This window comes from Heterodontus francisci, chromosome 2, assembly GCF_036365525.1.
Source record: "Heterodontus francisci isolate sHetFra1 chromosome 2, sHetFra1.hap1, whole genome shotgun sequence".
Lineage (NCBI taxonomy): Eukaryota > Metazoa > Chordata > Chondrichthyes > Heterodontiformes > Heterodontidae > Heterodontus > Heterodontus francisci.
Genome location: NC_090372.1, coordinates 166,306,584 through 166,328,599, shown reverse-complemented (window position 1 = coordinate 166,328,599; position 22,016 = coordinate 166,306,584). Strand labels below are relative to the sequence as shown.

General features: G+C 43.0%; 1 protein-coding gene across 1 annotated transcript in view; it reads right to left on the bottom strand.

Moving 5' to 3' along the window:
• The window catches only part of malrd1 (MAM and LDL receptor class A domain containing 1), a 449,626-nt gene that overhangs the window by 104,994 nt on the left and 322,616 nt on the right, over positions 1-22,016 (bottom strand). Inside the window, 1 exon segment of the mRNA XM_068053300.1 lies at positions 8,057-8,185. Coding sequence (XP_067909401.1) covers positions 8,057-8,185 — 129 coding nt within the window.

The following is a 22,016-nucleotide window of genomic DNA, read 5'->3' as shown; positions in this document are numbered from 1 at the left end:
CATATTGCTGTCATCTGGGAAGGTTCCCTGGATGCCAAATGATCTTCCCCAGATGGAACTTATGCAATAGTTCTTCTACTCTGCCAGCTATCAAACAGAGATTCAGGTACAAGACACCATTTCATACCTCCAATTGGACTTCCTTTCCGTTCATTTGTACCTGGTCTTTCTTCTACACAATATCCCCACACCCTCGGCATAGCATGATGAGTTTTCAAAAGCTTATAGCGATATGATGTTGAGCTTCCACAAGTAGCAAGCTACAAAATTGTACTCCAGTTCCCTGGCCTGAGTTCTTTGGGGCTGCAGGTACCCCTGATTTAACAACTCAAAATTATTCAAATGAAAGCAATAGAAACTTGTTAAACTTCTAGAAGGAAGAGAGTTAATACAGAACTTAGAAAGGGCACAAGTCACGGTAAATGTTGTAGCTGTAATTTTGACTTGCAGTGATAGTGTGAAACAGGCAAAATTAATTGGGCTGCCCATCATGCATCCAGCCTGATTTTTCTTTTCATCCGATATCTCCTGTTTTACAGTATTGCTAAAAATGTAAATGACCCCCCCCCCCACCATTGTATAATTGCCTTTAACAGTGATGTCCCTTTAAGATCTTAGTTTGCGAATGAGCCAAGTACCAGGATATAATCATGTGGCACGGAGCCAGAGCCACTCTGGAACTGTAACCACCCAGAGTAAGGTTCTCTCAGTCGTTAGCTCTGTACTGTATTTAATAGTTTAGCTGTTTAATAAACCTGTTTGAGATCTTCAACCAACTGTATCTCATTTATGTTGCATCAGACAACATAAAATAACTCATTATATGGTGGCAGCTGTGGTGAGAAGACAAAGTCTGAGGTTGAAGACAAGCTCTGAAAACAGCTCTGAAAATGACCTTTCCAACAGCCATTAGAGAGAAATTTCAAGAAAACTACTGGTTCAAACAGTAAAAAAAAACTTACCTCTAGTTGTAGAAGACAGAGCACAAAACAAATGGCTGCAATTAAATTGGGTGAGTCATTGTGTTGACGGGCAAGGGATACTGCTTTAAAACAAAATCTTTGAAGTCCTTCAAAAGATCGTTTTTTTTTCAAAAGTTCCGTGTAGAAATAAAACGGGGAAGACCCGACTGCTTTCCTGAGGCTGATTGAGGTCAGTGCCATTACAGGAGGCGTCCGTTAGAAAAAACACAGAAAAACCCCTATCCTTGCAGAACTTCATCCATGCAGCCAAAGTTTAAAAACAACTCATTAAACCACTTGAGTGTAAGTAAGAGCTTCTTTTCACGAAGCCACAATTAAAAAAATTAAAACTACTCGAGTGTGAAGAACATAAACAAACTCTAGCAGCTAGTGGGCAGCTATGTAAACAGAACAGGCTTAAGTGCTGGAAGCAAGATAAACACACAGCACCAGCAAACACCTGTTCCTATAAATAAAAGCCACTAGTATAAATAACAGAGTGTTTCTTAAAGGGGAAACAGTGTAGAGCCATATAGCAAGTCTTAAAGCAAGTTTTAAGCAAAAGAATAGCAGGAAGGCAGATACCAAATTTCCCAGCATGAACTGGAAGGCCTTGGATATCCTATCTGAGTTCCAACTATTCAAACAAAGAATGCAGTTATGCTTCACAGACCAAGTAATTGTAGAACCAGACAAACAAGCTGTAAAAACACTAATAGCAGTTGGAAATGCGGGATTACACAGAATCAATACCTCTTGATTATCTGAAGAAACTCAGAAAAATCCTGTAAAGGTATGGAAAGTGCTACAATATCAGCTCCGATTATGAATTTTCGAATTCAAAACCTGGAATTGATGTCCTACAGGCAACAGTCACAGGAATCATTGGATGCCGTAGTAAGGACAATGAATGCGACTTCTCAGAAGCTGAGCTGTCAGACCGAATAATGGAGCTGGTGATTGTATCAAAAACCATTGATGCATTTCAGAAAGACCTCTTGGAGAAAAATAAAGGTCACAGCATTGATGCATTGCTGCAAGATGGCGGGAAACACAAAGCCATTGTAGCTGCAAGCACTAGGTGCAACCAAAAGTTTCGGCACCATAACCAGGTTGAAAAGAGCAAGCAAGCTGTGTGGTAAGTGCAGTCTATCCCATTCACAGCAAAACTTCTCTGCATTTTGTGTCCTGTGCAAGGTGTGTAGTGCAAAGGGACACTGGCCCCGCCTATGCAAGAAATCTGGCTCCAAAAATGCAGCCAGAAGCCACAGCAGGACACAGACAAACAGAAGACAGGAGCAGCAACAGGACTACAGCAGCAAGGAGAGCACCAGAGACCTGTGTAAACGCAAGCCGATACATGAAGTCCACAATGAAACAGACTTGAGACAAGGCTCAATGAGGAGTAATTCTCAGCCAGAAGACGAATAGGCATTCCACATTGTGACCCAACACATCACATTGATGAAGTCAAACAAATGGAAGCTTCTGCCATTATTAACATCAGGTGCCCAAAGAAAGCTGGCAAACATACACTCAGGGTCAAGATTGATACCAGCGCTACTGCAAATATACTACCAGTCTGACTACTCAAAGATATATACTGGAGTCGTTGAAAATCAATGATACAACCAACAACTGCCAAGTTGTCTGCATACAACGGGTTACCCATTCCTTGCAATGCAGCTATGGCAAGTCAGCATGGAAACTACAAACATTCTACCTTGTAGACACGAGCAGACGAGCAGTGGCAGGACCACCAGTGTGTCAGGACTTCAACATCGTGACTATCCACAAGGTCACCAAGGTATCCATTACAGCAGAAGAGACCAAGGGTGCCTGCATTGAGTCAGTCCATGACCTCCAACAAATGTACCCGGACAGATTTGACACCATAAGAGATTTCAAAGGCAACGCCATACTGCACCCGTGAGACGATGCAATTCCGTCAATCGGCCCGCCCTAGAAAGTGTAGCATGCACATACAAGAAAAGCTTAAATGCGAGTTAGATGACATGGAATGCAATGGCATCATCTATCATGCGCATCATCACACAGACTGATGCAGTTTTAATCATGTGCATACTGAAGAAGGATGGAGCAATCAGGGTGTGTCTAGATACGAGGTGTCTAAACCTCTCCACAAGATTCCGACATCAGAGGAATTAATTCCCAAGTTCACAGGAGCCAAATTCTTCTCCAAGTTGGATGCTAAACATAAATTTTCTCAGTACACCTAGCTAAGGAATCGCAGGAGGTCACCACCTTCAGGACACCATTTGGAAGATTCTGCTTCCAGAGACTACCCTTCGGCTTATCTGTCCATCAAGATCTGTTTCAGCAACATATGGACAAAATTATAGAAAACGTGCCTAACTGCATATGCATTGCTGATGACATTGCGGTAATGGGCAAAACCAAAGACAAACATGATTGAAATCTCCATTCACTGATGGCAGTAGCTCATCGCGAAGGGCTCGTTTTTAACAGCAAGAATTACCAGGTGAATGTGAGTCAGAACAATTTCTTTGGATCCATCTATTCTGGTTGCATAATCCGTCCTGACCCAGGCAAAATCGATGATGTAAGGCATATGCCTACTCCATAAGACAAGGAAGACCTCCAGGGATGTCTTGGATTTTTCAACTTTTTGGCATCATACATTCAAAATTTTTCTGACAAAGCATCATCACCGAGAGAGCTCCTAAAGGACGTACCATTTGTATGGTAGGAGGACCATCAGCATATGTTTGAGTCTCTCAAACAAGCATTGCCAGCAGAACCCTGTACCCTGCAGTACTATGATCCAAAGAAGAAGACAACCCTGGAAGTTGATGCCTCACAGAAAGGGCTAGGAGCATGCATCCTACAGGATGGCAAACCAATTGTATTGGGTCCAAATGTTTATCCTCAGCACAGTCCAATTACTCAAACACTGAGCGTAAAACACTTGCTCTGGTATTTGAGATCACAAGGTTCCACACCTACCTGTTCAGCAAGCAGTTCATCGTGGAAACTGGCCACAAACCACTGGATCAGTGCTGGGGGCCTCAGTTATTTACCCTCTATATTAATAACTTAGATGTAGAGACAGAGAGTAATACATCTAAGTTTGCTGATGATACAAAGTTTGGTGGAAAGGTAAGCTGCGGGGAGGACGTAGAGAGGCTGCAAAGAGATATAGACAGGTTAAGTGAGTGGGAAACAAGATGGCAAATGGGGATATAATGTAGGGAAGTATGAAGTTGTTCACTTTGGTCGTAAAAATAGAATTTTTAAAAGGTGTGAAACTGGTAAGTGTTGATGTTCAAAGGAATTCACAAAGTTAACATGCAGGTGCAGCAGGCTATTAGGAAGGCAAATGGCATGTTGGCCTTTATTGCAAGGGGATTGGAGTACAGGAATAAAGAAGTCTTACTAAAATTGTACAGGGCTTTGGTGAGAACACACCTGGAATACTTTGATAAAAGCAAAATACTGCGGATGCTGGAAATTTAAATAAAAACAAGAAATGCTGGAACCACTCAGCAGGTCTGGCAGCATCTGTGGAAAGAGAAGCAGAGTTAATGTTTCGGATCAGTGACCCTTCTTCGGAACTACTTTGTGCAGTTTTGGTCTCCACATTTAAGAAAGGATATACTTGCACTGGAGGCAGTGCAGCAAAGATTTACTAAACTGGTCCCTGGGATGAAGGGGTTGTCCTATGATGAGAGGCTGAGTAAATTGGGCCTAAATTCTCTGAAGTTCAGAAGAATGAGAGGCGATCTAATTGAGACATACAAGATTCTGAAAGGGCTTGATAGGGTAGAAGCTGAGAAATTGCTCCCGTTGGCCAGGGAATCTAGAACACGGGGACACAGTCTCAGGATAAGGGCCAATCATTCAGGACTGAGATGAGGAGAAATTACTACACTTAAAAAGGCTGTGAATCTTTGGATTTTTCTACCCCAGAGAGTTGTGAATGCTCCATCATTGAATACATTTAAGGCTGGGTTAGATAGATATTTGGTCTCGCAGGGAATGAAGGGATATGGGGAGCGGGCAGCAAAGTGGAATTGAAGCCCAAGATCATCCATGATCGTATTGAATGACAGAGCAGGCTCAAAGGGCCATATATATGGTCTACTTCTGCTCCTATTTCTTGTGTCCTTGTGTTCCTGTGAGGTGATCTGGCACAAAACATGGACAAGTGCACCACATTGACTACAGTGGCTCTTAGTGAAAGTACAGGGGTACGACTTCAACATCTGCTAGAAACTGGGTACCAAAATGGTCACCTCGGATACATAGCAGATTGCCAAACCCGAGCAAGAATGATGAAGTTCTACTGGATCTACAAGTGGACAGCATGGACATCAAGGTGGAAGATGTACTCAAAATCAATTTATTGCATTTTGGTCAGCACAAATGTGACCAACTACAATCAGAAATAGCAAATGACCACAACTGAAGGCACTGTGGAGAGTCAACATAGAAGGCTGGCCTGACACAGTAAAAGAGGTGCCAGAAACCCTCAGATGCTTTTGGCATTACAGAGGTGAACTCGGTATCTTGAGAGGTGTTACCTTCAAGGGAAAACAAGTGATAGTGCCCAAAGTTCTCTAACAGGACATCTTGTCACAACTTCACCAAGGCCATATGGGCACAGAGTGAACTGGCACGAGACACTGTTTGCTGGCTAGGGATAAAAAGTGACATTGAAAGTTTAGTGAGGATGTGTGAGGCATGCCAGAGCCACCAGCCACAACAACGCAAAGAACCTCTACATCCTCAAGAGATTCCGTCAGTCCCTTGGTCCAAAATCGCCACTGACTTGTTTTCCGTTAATGGAGACGACTTTATCATAGTCACTGATTATTTCTTCAAATATCCAATCAGACAGGTAAAAGACACTTCAAGCGTGGTTGTCACAGACACATTGAGTGCCATATTCAGTCTATTCGGTGCAGCTGAAGAAATCATTTCGAACAATGGGCACAGTATACGGGAAAACCTTTCAGGGATATGTGTGCCAAATGGAGCGTATATCATGTGACATCCTCACCACATTACCCTAGGTCTAATGGTCTTGCCGAGTGAATGGTTTGCACAGTCAAATCGCTTATCCTGAAGTGTAGGACAGCGAAACAAGATTTTATGTTGTTTATGCTCCACCTCAGAGCTACACCCATGGATATGGGCTTACTGTTACCAGCAGAGATTATGTTTGGCAGACAAGTGCAGAAGACTCTACCAAGTAACCATCTGTCCAAATTCTCCAAGATACAGGACACAGTGCTCGAAAAACAGGGGAGAATGAAGTTGCTGCATGACCGACATGCAGGGACGGAACTACCTCAGCTACACGTAGGAAAAAAAGGTCAGGGTCATACACCCCACAATGAGAACATGGCTACTCACAATGGTATCCAAAATTTGCAGTGAGCCTAGGGCCTATGAGATTACAACAACTAGTACAGCAGTGTTGAGAAGGAACTGTAGCCAGCTAAGAGACGTATGCAATACCCCAATTGCGCGCAGTGGACTGAAAAGCATGCAATCAGACGATGAGGGTGTGACGGAACAACAGGACAACAACCAACACAGTGACAATATGCCTGCAAACCCAAAACAGCCAAGGATGACATCCCCAGAAGGTTATAGCATAACCAGACCTGGAAGAGATGTCAAACCACTAAGACGATAAATGGACTTTTGAGCCTCTATATTTGTAAAGTTCATGATCCCTATCCATGTGTAAATAATTTTGAAGTGATCTAATGTTTGTATGTTTTATTTCTAGCATACGAGACTTATCTTTGGAACGAAGGGGGATGTTGTATGATTACCTTTAAGAGTGATGTCCCTTTTAGATCTTAGTATACTAATGAGCCAAGTACCAGGACGCAGTCATGTGACTCGGAGCCAGAGTCACTCTGCAACTGTAACACCCAGAGTAAGGTTCTGCAAATAGTTAGCTCTGTGCTGTATTTAATAGTCCAGCTGTAAATAAACCTGTTTGAGATCTTCAACCAACTGGACTCCACGCGTCTCATTTATGTTGCATCAGACAACATAAAAGAACTCATTACACCCCCAGTGTGTAAACCTCTATGGTAGAGTTGTTAACTGATTTGATTTTTAGATTAGTTCTGCAATGTTCAATAACATTGGCAAAAAATAGAAGCCAGTTGGGGGCAATTTTGACAGAAAATGCAATTTTGTACACCCTTTGATAAAACATTTCATACAATGTTAACACCACAATGCCCATTTTTTCCATTAAATGACCTGCCATCTTATGTGTCAATGATTCAAGACAAAACAAAATCAAAGCTGAAGGGCAAAGTCCGTTCCAATGTCTCAACCATTCTTGGAACTAAGGTATAAACATCAACAGGTAAATATCAAGGGAGAATCCCTATAAGTTGTCATTAGGATCTCTCCTCTTCTTGATGTCATGGTGCTAAATGAGTAATTTCCAATAAATGTACAAGTAAAGTAAATCTGTGCAACGGTTCAATATATCCTTTTACACCAAGGCTGTAATGTGACAGAGGAATATATTAAATGATATCATCTATCCAATAATGTCAGAGAGAAAAGCTTCTTTTTTAACAGAAACAGTCAAAATGCTATTTTAATAATTTAAGTACATGAGAAGTGGTTTCATCAAAGTTAGAAGCTGCCATCAACAATATCTGAATATATATTTGATACCAGTGCATGAAAATTGAAACTGTCTTTATATATTTTTTCACATCAATGTCATATGCACATGTTCAATTGCAGAGTCAATGGAGCGTATGAGATTGAAAAATCATCTGGAAATCAAAATTGAAAATTTATATCCACTAATGAAAACTTCAGATGCAAAACAGCGGGCACAGTTTATTATGTAGATATCCTTTCTTCAAGCTGTGGATGGTTTATTTAGAAGAGTTTTGACATTTGGCAGAACAACAGGAAGACTTATTGAAGAACAAAGAGGGGAGGATATCAGTGGCCAAAAATAATTAATATCTTTACATCATATTTTCTCGCTTGACTAACTATTGGGTTATTTTGAAAATTAACAGAATAAAATGAATTGTTTGAATAGTAAACCTACTTACAGCAGTCAAATTCATCTGATCCATCTTCACAGTCTGATTTGTAGTCACAGATTAGGTCAGACTCAATACACTTGGCATTTTGACAGATGTGATCGGTGGAAGCTGGGCAAAAACCTGATAAACTGCCATCTGAAATAATGCAAATAAACACAGTCAAATCAAGACTCACCAAATTTGAATGTGTATGCAAATTTTTACCAAATCCTAACCACTCTCATCTGAAGGGGTTCAGCCTGAAGGGCAATGATTCTGGAAAGACACAAAGGAACTGAATCTCCTTAGGAGTTATGTTGATGGGGTGAGAAATTGGCTGAGTCGGTCCTTTGGGTCCCATTCTGGGATTTCCCACCAAAAGTAATAACATGTATCCAATTCATCTGCCCAAGCATGAGTGTATGTATCGTGGCAAGGTGCAAATGAGTGGCATATGTCATATGATGTATTTCCTGTTATTTGCGTCACAGCAATGCTACATGTGCAAAACACTTTGTACAGAGTTACTATGGCAGGTAGAGGGGTGGCTTAAATTCTAAGGCCCCACATTGTGCAGCCATTCACAGTGCAGTCAATATACTGTCTCTTTCCCAAGTTACACAGCTGCAGTCTCCAAAGGATTGCAGCCAAATTTCTCCCCCCCCACCCTCCTTTGACTGCCATATAAATCCCAATGGAAACATTCAAATGAGGCTGACCCCATAAATCAGCACCGTGGCTGGTGAAAATCCCACCCTACCAAAATCAGACCATTGTAGAGGCTGGCAAGGGAGTGGGCGGGGGGGGGGGGGGGGGGGTGGTGGTGGGGTGAGTGGTGGTGTGGTGGGTGGGAGGTGGAATCAGACCTTTTATCTTGCATGTAAATAGATGGATGCAAGATGAAATGATTAGCTGAAAAATAACTCCACTGTATCTTCAGTCATGCCTGCCACTGCAAATTAATGTTTGCCTTTTACTTTTAATAAAAGCCAAGATAAACTATTTATTAAAGATTTGTGCTGCAGTAGTTACAAAATGTGCATTTAATCCCTGGAAAAACGCTCACAAGTACAAATCTGGGAGCCCTATCTCATTCCTGCCCTCCAGCTGATCCTTTGAGCAATATATTCTACTGGGGCTGTGGATCAAAGCGTTTGTTCTTTAATGTCTACCGCCTTGCTAATAGGTAGAGGGTGGCAGCAAAGTGTCAGCCTTAGCTCAGTGGTAGCACTCTAGTCTCAGAGTTATAAATCAATGATTCAAGCCTCTTTTCTGCTTTCGTACATAATCTAGGATAACACTTGAAAACTATCCTGTTGGAGATGCTACCTTTGGGATGACCTAAAACCAGAACTCTCTCAAGCAAACAGTACATATTCTATAGACTTGAAGAAAGGCAGAGCAGTTCTCTCAGTATTCTAGTCAATGTTTATTCCTTCAATAAAATATCTGATCAATTTTCTTGTTGCTCTTTGTAGGGCCTTGCCCTTGTGTTTTCCTACACAATAACAGTGAGTAAACTTCAGAAGTATTTCAAACATTTTGAGACACACTGAGGATATGAGAGATGTGAAGACATTACTACATAAACTCAAGTTCTTTCTTTTTCTTTGAAACCAGGCTACTGCAGGAGCTGAGATCATCCAAAATCCCCCAAGGGCCAAATAATATTGCTTTAAAACTGTACATCCCTGTGCACAGTTCTGTGTGCCTCAACCTACTGAAAGAAAGAAAAGAAAGAATTGCATTCATATAGTACTGTTCACAACCACAGGACGTCCCAAAGCACTTTACAGCCAATGAAAAGTTTTTGAAGTGTAGTCACTGTTGGAAATGCAGCAGCCAATCTGGTGCATTGCAAGCTCCCACAAACAGCAATGTGATAATGACCAGATAATCTGATTTAGTGATGTTGATTGAGGGATAAAAATTGTCCAGGACACTGGGAAAAACTCCCCTGTTCTTCTTTGAAATAGTGCCATGTGATCTTTTCCATCCACCTGAGACGACAGATGGGGCTGCGGTCAGGGGTCGTCAACATGTCCATACACGGACACCAGTGTCCGTGGTAAAAAGATTTTGGGGCCCGTGACTGGTAATTTCAGGGACGAGAAATTTCCCATTGGCTTCTTCAGACAGGCTTTTTAAAAATTCGCAAGTCAGCTTCACAACTGACAGCTGGCCAGTGCTGACAGAGGGAACAGTGCTTCTGAACTTTGGACAGATTCAGGGTTTTCCGGCGGGTTCTGGTTGTTTAAAAAAGCCTGCCAGAAAACCCAAATCTGTCTGAAGTTCAGAAACTGCAGTTCCTGCTCTCAGCAATGGTCAGAGAGAGCGGGGAGTGGGGGAGGGGGGAGAGAGAAAGAGGGGGGAGTGAGAGAGAGAGAGAAGGTGGGGAGTGAGAGAGCGGGGGAGAGGTGGAGGGGAGAGAGATGGATACAGGAGAGGGGATAGAGGTTGACACAGAGGGGGAGAGGGAGCAAAAGAGATCAAGATCACTCCTGACAAATGGGCATCTAACAGGATTCTTCACATCACTACATCAAGTGTGTGGACAGACACTGACTACTTGTGCAAGCAAAAACAATGTCAGGTATCTCACTAAATAGGGAGAAATGCATTTTAAATTGGACTGTGTTTTGATGGCATTAGGTTGGCTATACACTGTATATGCAGATTAATTGCCTCCATGTCAGTGGCTGAGTCAATAGTTTTGTCAAATGCTGTTGTGCAACATGTTGGTGACTATCCCTGGCTGCGGTTTAACACCTCATCTCAAAGACAGCACCTCTGACAGTGCAGCACTCCCTCAGTACTGCACTGGACTGTCAGTCTTGATTTTTGTGCTGTAGTCCTGGAGTGGGACTTGCACGCATCACCTTCTGACTCAGACATGCGAATACGACCACAACTGACACCCTTAATATACTATACTGAATATGATAGGATTCATCTGTGACAAAATGAAACATCTTTATCTAACATTTACCTTGGTACTTGTAAATCTGTATATTGGCAGTTCTTAAATATCCTGAGTCTTTCTCTTAACTGGTGCCCTGTAGATGGTAGAAAGGCTTTGGGGAGTCAGGAGGTAAGTCATTCGCTGCAGAATACCCAGCCTTGGCCCTAAACATGCTGGCACAGTATTTATGTGGCCGGTCCAGTGAAGCTTTTGGTCAATCTAGTGACCCCCCCCCCCCCCCCAGGATGTTGATGGTAGGGAAATTCAGTGATACGAATGCCATGGAAGTCAAGGAGAGGTGGTTAGATTCTCTCTTGTTGGAGATGGTCATTGTCTAGCACTTGTGTGGCATGAATACCACTTATCAGCCCAAGCCTGAATATTGTCCAGGTTTTGTTGCACGCCAGCACAGACTGTTTCAGTATTTGAAGAGCAGAAAATGGAACTGAATAATGTGCAATCATCAGCGAACATCCCCACTTCTGACCTTATGATGGAGGGAAGGTCAGGAAACAGTTGAAGGTAGTTGGAATTCTTGCAGCGATGTCTTGGGGTGAAAATGATTGGCCACCATCAACTACAACCAACATCCTTTTACGACTCCAGCAAGTGAAGATTTCCCCTCCAATTCCCATTGTCTTCAAATTTACTAGGACTCTTTTTTTCTTTGCTGCCTTGATATCAAAGACACTCCCACCTCACCTCTGGAATTCAGCTCTTTTGTCCATGTCTGGACCAAAGGTCTGGAATAGAGTGGTCCTTGTGGAACCCAAAATGAGCATCGACCAGCAGGTACACCCCTATCAACATCCTAGGGGCTACCATTAACCAGAAACTGAACTGGAGTAGCCATATAAATACCGTGGCTACAAGAGCAGGTCAGAGGCTAGGAATCCTGCGGCGAGTAACCCACCTCCTGACTCTCCAAAGCCTGTACACCATCTACAAGGCACAAGTCAGGAGTGTGATGGAATACTCTCCACTTGCCTGGATGGGTGCAGCTCCAACAACACTCAAGAAGCTTGACACCATCCAGGACAAAACAGCCCGCTTGATTGGCACCCCATCAGCAAACATTCACTCCCTCCACCACTGACACACAGTGGCAGCAGTGTGTACCATCTATAAGATGCACTGCAGCAACGCACACAAGGCTCCTTAGACAGCACCTTCCAAACCCGCAACCTCTACCAACTAGAAGGACAAGGGCAGCAAATGCATGGGAACACCACCACCTGCAAGTTCCCCTCCAAGTCACACACCATCCTGACTTGGAACTATATCGCCGTTCCTTCACTGTCGCTGGGTCAAAATCCTGGAACTTCCTTCCTAACAGCACTGTGGGTGTACCTACCCCACATGGACTGCAGCGGTTCAAGAATGCAGCTCACCACCACCTTCTCAAGGGCAATTAGGGATGGGCAATAAATGCTGGCCTGGCCAGCGATGCCCATATCCCATGAATGAATGAAAAAAAAAGGTTATTGGTGAGTAAGTGCTGCTTGATAACACTGTCAAAGGCACCTTCCATCACTTTGCTGATGATTGAGAGCATCGACCAGCAGGTACACCTCTGATGGGGGCGGTAATGGAATATGTCCTGCTTTTTGTGACAGGACATATCTGAGCAACTTTCCACTCTGTTGGGTAGATGCCAGTGTTATAGCTGTACTGGAACAAATGACACAAGACTTGGAAGTGTTGTAAACAGTGAGGAAGATAGTTAGATACTTCAACAGGACATGTTGTATTGTGTGGATACATGACAGATGAAATGCCTTGCCTTGCCTTGCTGATAAGTGTGAGGTAATATATTTTGGTGGGAAGAATAAAAAGACACAGTAGAAGCTAAATTATACAATTTTTAAGGGGGTGCAAGAAGAGACACACCTGGGTGTGTTAATTCCCCAACCTTTGAAGGTGGCTGGACAGGTTAGTAAAGCATTTAATAAAACATTTGGGATCTATGCTTTGTAAATTGAGGCTGCAACACAAAAGCCAGGAGGTAATGCAAAACCTAAATAAAACATTATTTTGGTCTTAGCTGGAGTATTGTGTCCAATTATGTTTTACTCAATGAACACCAGATCTTTTCTCAAATTTGGCTTCCAAGTTCCTGGACTTCTCTGGACATCAAGATTATGCTTCTGCTCTGGCCGTCACTATAAGATGCAGCTGCTTTACCTCCGATCTGTTGTTCAGTTGTTTAAATTTTGAAGTAACCTTGATCAACTTACAGCTGTTACCGCATCACAGCTGTACTTGCTGAGCCTGTGACTGGAATACTGGTTCTACTGGATTTTTCAGCATCAGCTACAGTCTGATTCCTGGCCAGAGATTCACTTTCTTGGTCTGAAGTAAATTTCTCCACCACTTCTGGATCTATGGTGACCTCCAACTTCACCACCATTTCTTTTCTCTACCCTGCAACCAATTCTGCACACTTCCTGGATCTTCATACGTACAGAAATACCTCCAGCAGTGCATTGTCCAATAGGAAAATGGAGAGCATCCATCACACTCCTGACTTGTGCCTTGTAGATGGTGGACAGGCTTTGGGGAGTCAGGAGGTGAATTACTCACCGCAGAATTCCCAGTCTCTGACCTGCTCTTTTAGCCACAGTACTTATATGTCTGGCCCAGTTCTGTTTCTAGTCAATGGTAACCCACAGGATGTTGATAGTGGGGGACTCAGCGATGGTAAAGCCATTGAATGTCAAGGGGAGATGGTTAGATTCTTTCTTGTTGGGAATGGTCATTTCCTGATACTTGTGTTGCGCGAATGTTACTTGCCACTTATCAGCCCAAGCCTGAATGTTGTCCACGTCTTGTTGGATATGGACTGCTTCAGTTTATGAGGAGTCGTGAATGGTGCTGAACATTGTGTAATCATCAGCAAACATCCCCACTTCTGGCCTTATGATGGAGGGAAGGTCATTGATGAAGCAGCTGAAGATGGTTGGGCTGAGGACACTACCCTGAGCAACTCCTGCAGTGATGTCCTGGGACTGAGACAATTGACCTTCAACAACCACAACCACCTTCCTTTGTGCTAGGTCTGATTCCAACCAGTGGAGAGTTTTCCCTGATTCCCATTGACTTCAGTTTTGCTAGGGCTCCTTGATGCCACACTCGGTCAAATGCTGCCTTGATGTCAAGGGCTGTCATTCTCACCTCACCTCTGTTTCCTGTAACTCAGCCAACTTTGTATCCATGTTGCCACTTCCCCTTTTATTTCATGGGCTTCAAATTGGCTGACAAGTCTGTTATGTGGCACTTATCACGTGCCTTTTGGAAGTAGATATACACCAGATCAATTGCATAACCCTCATCAACCCCCTGCTACCTTATCAAAACTCAATCAAAATGACTTGCCTTTAACAAATCCATGCTGGCTTTCCTTAATTAATCCACGCTTGTCCAATTACTTTTAAATTTGTCTCGGATTATCATTTCTAAAAACTTTCCCACCACTGAGGTTAAACTGACTGGCGTATAGTTGCTAGGTTTATTCTTACACCCTTTTTCAACAAAGGTGTAAAATTTGCACCTCTCCATTCCTCTGGCACTATTGTCGTATCTCAGGATGATTGGAAGATTATGGCCAGTATCTCCGCAATTTCTACTCTTACTTCCCTCAGCATCCTCGGAGGCATCCCATCCGGTCCTGGTGACTTACCAACTTTCTTTCTTTCTAATACCTCCTCTATCAATTTTAGTCCATCCAGTACCTCAAATACCTCCTCTTTTACTGTGATATTGGCAGCATCTTCTGCCTTGGTAAAGACAGATACAAAGCATTCATATAATACCTCAATCATGCCCTCTGTCTCAATGAGTAGATCCTTTTTTGTTCTCTAATCAGCCCCACCTCTCCTCTTCCTAACCTTTTACTCTTTATATGCCTTTTGAAGACTTTTGGATTCCCTTTTATGTTAACTGCGGCTCTCTTAGTTTCTTCTTTACTTCCCTCTGAACTTGACTGAAATTAATTCAAATTGCTCATAGTGGGTCAGACTTTCCTCTTATTGCATTTGAGTGTAAAGGATTCTGCGCACACAGAGGAAAATGGGGCAGGGAGATCAGCATATGCATAACCACCTCCGTAACATCATCTGACTCCATCCTGCCTCAGTTTATCAGCTGCTGAAACTCTCATCCACGCCTCTGTTACCTCTAGACTTGACTATTCCAACACACTCCTGGCTGGCCTCCCAGTAAACTTGAGCTTATCCAAAACTCTACAGCCTGGGTTCTAATTTGCACATTCACCCATCACCCCTGTGCTCGCTAATCTACATTGGCTCTCAGTTAAGCGACGCATTGATTTTAAAATTCCCATCCTTTTCAAACTCCTTCATGCCCTTATCCCTCCCTATTTCTGTAATCTCCTCCAGCCTCACAACCCTTGAGGTATTGGTGCTTCTCCAGTTCTAACCACTTGAACATCCCCTATATTAATCGCTCCACCATTAGTGTCCTTGCCTTAAACACTGGAATTCCCTACCTTAATCTCTCCTGGTCTTCTGTCCATTTAAATTGATTTCTTTTTCTTTATTTCTTTAATAAATATGTTGCCTCTTATTGTGTATAATGGGATGAAAAATCAGCTCAGTTCCATAAAGCACAAGCAACCAGTTTTGCCAGATTACTATTGTGGTGATGAAGAGGTACAGTGATGTCATCAGTGATGTCATTACATAAGAGCAATTTGTTGTGCTGAAATTTTGAAGGCCTTATTGCTGAGGGGGTGACTTCAGCTTGTGGCACTTATCCAAATGTAAATTGCAGAGTCAGGCAAGATAGCCAGAGGCATGCAGGTTGTACAAATATCTGAAGGACCGACAGTGATTTGGTGCAACACTAGAAAACCTACTGCACCTTAAATAGACAATAACAGAACTGGAGGAAGACAAGGGTGGCAGCCAACTTGAAGAAACAATTGGCAGACTTCAAGGAGCCAGACATGCATGTCCTCTAATGGAAGGTATGGAGCAGCAGGAATTTGGAGTTGGGGGGCTACAAACCCACCAAGAATGTGGTGTGAAATTTGTGCAGAAAGATGCATGTGGCAGTGAGCACCACCTCCTTAATCCTAGAGCTCTTTTGCAATGTAGGAAGAAGTTTAGCAACCTCACCAAACAGTCAAGGTAAGCTACATGCCCTCCATGGTCCTTACTTGTATTCTCTGTATTAGTGTGGAACTTCATCATTCATTATCGTCACAGAGCTGGAGGAGTCAAAGGTGAACATGGGATTTAATATGGGAGGTAGACTATCTGCATAAGTCAACTTCTGGCTTCCAAGCCTGTGGACTCAGACCTCTGAGCTCCTGCTCTAAAAAGGTTGAGGATCACACTCACATGGAAACACTGAAGACAATGCTGGAGTACCAGAGACAAATGGCAGGAGTCCTAGTGAAGTCCAATGCCGTTCTTCAGTGGAAAAGTAAATCAACTGGGGTGTAAAAAATGGTCTGTTCCTTCATTAATAACTATTTTGTGCTAAACCCAAAGACCAATTTCAAGGTTTTCGTAATTGCTTGGGTTTTAGCTGGTGCTTCAAAGTTTGGAGACATTGAAAGCCTGTGATGGCAAATCATTTTTTCTCGATTGACAAGTCAGATAGGTAACCATTTTCTATCATTTTACCTGAAGTCAGGTGCAATTCTGGTGTTGGATGAAAGAATTTCTGGGACAGCAGCTTTGGACCTCATCATCCTGCCATTACAATACATGCACCACTTTAGGGGCCAGCAATCAACTCTACTAGAATTTACAGTGAATTTCACAGGAATAGGAGTAGACCATTCAGCTCCTTGAGCCTGTTCCGCCATTCATTTGGATCATGACTGATCTGTATCTTAACTCTATCTAACTTCCATAGCTCTGAATCCCATGAGACCATTAACTAACAAAAACTTTAATGTCAGTCTTGAAATTTTTAACTGAACCAGCATCTGCAGCCTTTTGGGGAAGCGAGTTGCCAGATTCCATTAGCCTTTGTGTTAAAATGTGCTTCCTGATTTAATTCTTAATTGGCCAAGCTCTAATGTTAAGATTATGCCCCCTTGTTCTGTATTCTCTATCACAGCAGGTAGTTTCTCTGTTTCTATCTTTGGAATCCCTTCATTATATTCTAAATATCTATTAGATCACCACTATAGCATCTAAACTGAAGGGAATACAAGTCAAAGTTTATGCAACTTGTTCTCGTAATGCAATCTTTTAAACCCTGGTATTATTCTAATGAACCAGAAATAAAAAAGTCGGGTGCAGCTGACTTACACTCAAACTCCAGTGCCCTATAATACCAAAGGGCCTCGAAAGTATATTGGTACAACAATGTATTTTCTTGAATGATAATTTTCTTTGGTTCACTGACTGGAGATCTGAATTTATATTCTTTTTTGAAGAAATATAAAAAGAACATTTAAAACAGGCTGACTGCCTGCAGCTTAAGATAATCACCTAGTTTGCTACACTGTATCCTACATTGCAAAGAACTGTGATGGGGGGGGGGCGCGAAATGTCTGCTAATTCCCCAACAAGAACCAAGACCCAGGAAGTTTAAGGGAACTGTTTGTTCTGTTTCTTTTAGCAAGAAGAAGAAATACTGCTAACTGCTATGTTTGAATCACTGAGTGACTATCATGTGACAAGCTCCTCCCCAACTTTGGTTTTAAACTGGTGTTTTCTCTGCAGCAGGGGAGAAGCAACTGGACTCTGACATGAGCAAACCCTAAAAGGGGGTTCCTCTCTCTCTCTCTCTCTCCATTCCAGCTTAAAAGCTTTCAAGTCCAGCTTGTTGACTGACCACCTTTGCACATTCCGGCTACAATCCGAAACTCCGTTGGAGTAAATCATCCACATCGCCAACTTCAAGAGACTCACCGAACCAGTCATCTACCTCTTCAAACTAAAAGCCTCAGGACCACCGAATTCAGCTAGTAGCCAGCCGAATCATCAAACTCAACCAATCTACCTTTCCCCACTCTGTAACCTATTTGTGTGTGTGTAAACCTCCAGAGTGTGTGTGAGTGAAAGTTGGCACGTTCTTTATTATTTTAATTAGTTCAATTTAGGTACAATAAAGTTAACCTCTTTCTTTGTTAACTCAAGAAAACTTGTCCGATTGGTTCTTGTTATAATCATAGCAAGTAAGTAATCAAACACCTACTGAATTGGCCGGTACATCCACATTAAGAAAGAATTAAACCTGTTGTGGTCAAACAAGGGGAGGGAGAAGAGGGAAGCCCTTCGACCGCTCCTCACTTGACTGTAACAAAAATTTGGGGGCTCACATCTGGGATCAAACACAAAGACAAATGGGAAATTGGAAGCATGAAACCAAATTGATCCTGAGCAATAATTTAAAAATTTCAGTGCAGGTTTTCTGGTGGTTTTCAGTGCTAAAGTACTAAAATGTCCACATTTGAGGTGGGTACCTTCCTAGAACACAGTGAGGTAACTTGGGCCAGATTAAAAGCCCTATCTGTTGAAGAGTTGAGGAATGTAGCTGGGCAGTTAGAGATTACTATCCGTCCAAAAGCTAGGAAGCCCGAAATCCTAAAACTGTGGCCAACCATTTTTAATTTTTTTTAAATTGACACTGGAGAACCAGAGACAGGCATAGCATCTGAAACAAAATAACATTAGCTAAGGTACAACTAGAATTAGAATTCCAGAAGGAGAAAGAGCAGAGAGTGTTTCAGGAAAGGGCTTTTCAGAGAGAGAAAGAGGAGAGAGAATTCCAGGAAAGAGGAAAAAAAGGAGGAAAGAGAAAAGGTAAGAGCTTTCCAAAAGGAATTAAGGCAGTTCAAACTGAATAAGAGAAGACCCAATTTACCCAGTGAAAGCACTGCTAGTTGAGGGAGTTGCCCCTAGCTCAGGACCGGATGCTGAGCTCTTAAAGTTCTCCCAGTTACCACCAGAGTTCAATGAGAGGGATGTGGAAGCATTTTTCATCTCTCTTGAAAAGCTTGCAAAACAGTTGAAGTGGCCAGTAGACAGCTGGATACTGTTATTGCAAAGCAACCCAGCAGGAAAAGCCCACGAGGTTTATTCACTGTTGCTTGATGAGAGTTAATCAGATTATGAGATGACTAAAAATGTTATCCTGAGTGCATATGAGCTAGTACCAGAGGTGTACTGCCAAAAGTTCTGAACTCTCCAAAAGCTGCTGGAATAAACTTATATCGAGTTCGAAAGGATTAAGCAACTCACTTTTGACCGATGGATATGGGCAATTAAGATAGAGTCCACCTATGAAGTCCTTGAAGAGTTCAAAAACTCCCTTCCTCTTTCCTTAAGAAACCACATGGAGGAACAAAAGGTTCCAAGAACCAGGCAGGCAGCAATACTGGCTGATGATTATACACTTATTCACAAGCCCTTTCCCCAAGGGAAACCCTTCCCTAGTCACCTCCAAAAACCTGAAAAGGACAGGAGGTGGGAGGGTGATAGGAGGATGAACAGCCATGAGCAAGAGTGGAGAGCTGGAAACATAGGGGGCCCTCCTCAGACCAAAAAGGAAAGTGCTGAGAACAGGAGTGACGTCCAGAAGCCTGTATGTTTCCATTGTAACAGGGCAGGTCACCTTCGAGCTGACTGCTGGAAGTTATGGGGAAAACCTATGTGATTAGTCATGGTACACCAGACCAGTGCAGAAAAAGGGGTCCTGATGGAAAGCACAGCAGATCAAGCTGTGGTTTTAACTGCAGTAGTAAAACCCAGTAAACCTACTGCTTAGAGTGCGGAAAAAATTTAAATCCCTGAGAGTTACCAGGATTTTGCGTCCAGAGGAAAAGTGACCCCATAACCCCAGAGTGAGTTGAGTAAGCCCATAGTCATTGTTACGACCAGGTGAGAAAGGGGTCTAGGTTCCCTCTCAGCCTTCATCTGGTCTTGCTGTAACAGGGTTTAATTTTAAACACACCGTGTTTTTAGCTCCTCCTTGATGAATCCTTGTTCACTGCTTTCCAATTATAAGGCAAAGAAATCAGCACAAACAGGTTTTCTTAGGTTTGAAGAAGAAAGTTTGAAATTTATTAAACTTAAACTCCAATTCGGTTAACGCCTATGGATACATGACGCGCCCATGCTTGCATGAATATGCGATAAACACATGCAGATAGAGGCAGAAAAGAGTAGAAGAAAATAAAGTGGAAAAGTTTGAGGCAATCTCTGAAGAGGGTTTTTGTTACGGTTCTTCGAGCTCACTGTAGAGTCCTTGATTGTAGGTAGATCTTGCTCTTCATTGGGGCCCAATATTCTTCTTAAATCTTGTTCACTGTTGGAGACCTTTCTCTTTTGGGGTACATTTGTCTTCAGTAGATTTGGAGTTCTGTGAGAAAGAGAGGGAGAGTCGGACAGGAGAGGTCTTCTTCAGTCCAGGAGCATACTGCAGTCTCTCTGTTTAAAACTCTTTGTACAATTCAGAAAAACCAGGTTGCCAAGCAGGTGAGTCATGTGACCAGCTGGTCTGACCACGTTTGTTTGTGAATTTGGCCATCCCAGCAGTCATCCTGAAATTTGAGCTCCCTCACATTCAATGTCTGGTGCTCAAAGTCCGTTGTGGGTTAAGTTGGATAACAGAAGTAACCCCTTTGTCTCCCAAGCACTGTCTGTTCATATGCAAATGTCTTTCCAGCCAAGGGCCTGGTGATTTACTTTTAAACAAGTCCTTTCTTCACTTCAGCAACAGTTTTCAAATCGATGTTCATATGACAAAATTAATGTGCCTCATTCTTGGCAGGTGGCGGGGGGAGGGTCTGCATGACTTCATACTTAGGGCCACCAAATCTCTTCTGCTGGGAAAAGGCATGATCTTTCCTCCAGAGAGTGCATTGAGTGCTAGTAAACAGTATCGGAGGAAAGTATGTGTCCATACCTTTATATCGGGTACACTTGGAGTGCAACCTTGTTTCAGGACTAGTAACCATGGGGATTGTCCCTAGTTTGCCTGTGGATGGAGTCGACAAGCTCCTGGGTAATAATCTGATGGGGGGTGAAGGTGGTAGCTTCCCCGGTGGTTTTAGAAAGACCGAAAGAGGTCAGGGGCACAGAGCAGTTACAGGAAAAGGTCCCTGGTACTTTTTCTGACTGTGTGGTGACCTGGTCCATGGCCAAACAAGCTCCATCAGAGGAGACTGAACTGGCACTGCAGACAGATGACCCTACTGTCTAGTTATTTGAAAGCTTCTTTGGTAAGTTAGAGGACCCAGAGGATGGGTTAAACATGCCGTCCTCGGTCAAGGCTCAGCAAGCCGACACAGAGTTAAAAGAAGTTAGCATGGACTGCCCAAACTGAAGATGAATCAGAGGGAGTTCCAGAGTGCTACAATTTAAAGGATGTGGTGTTGATGAGGAAGTGGAGACCTCCTCACAGACCTGCAGAGGAAGGGTGGACAGTGGTTCACCGGGTAGTGATGCCACCGAGGTATCATAGGGAAATAGTGAGAATAATGCACAAAATTCCAATAGCTGGACATGTCGGTATCAGAAAAACCCAACCTGCAATAAAACCTGGACCCCGAATTCCCTTAACGGCTTTTGGGGAACCGTTCAGCAGAGTGCTGGTAGATTTTGTGGGACCCCTGCCGAAAACAAAAAGGAGCTACCAGTATCTTCTAACCATTAAGGATGTGGCTACTCAATTTCCAGAGGCTATCCCTCTAAGAACCATCTCTGCCAAGGTAGTGGTGGAGGTGCTAACCCAATTCCTCACCCGATATGGGCTGCCTGCTGAGATCCAGTCGGGCCGGGCACAGATTTTATGTCCAGTATTTTTCAAAAGGTCCTGGGTAATCTGGGCATAATCCAGCTAAAGTCCTCAGTCTACCACCCACAGTCACAAGGGGCTTTGGAGCGGTATCACCAGACCCTAAAAGACAATGATCAGGGAATACTGCTATGAGTACCCCCATGACTGGGACAAAGGGCTGGGATTTCTTCTGTTTGCTACCGGGGACTCACCCAATGAGCCCACTGGCTTTAGTCCCTTTGAATTAGTTTAAGGACACGA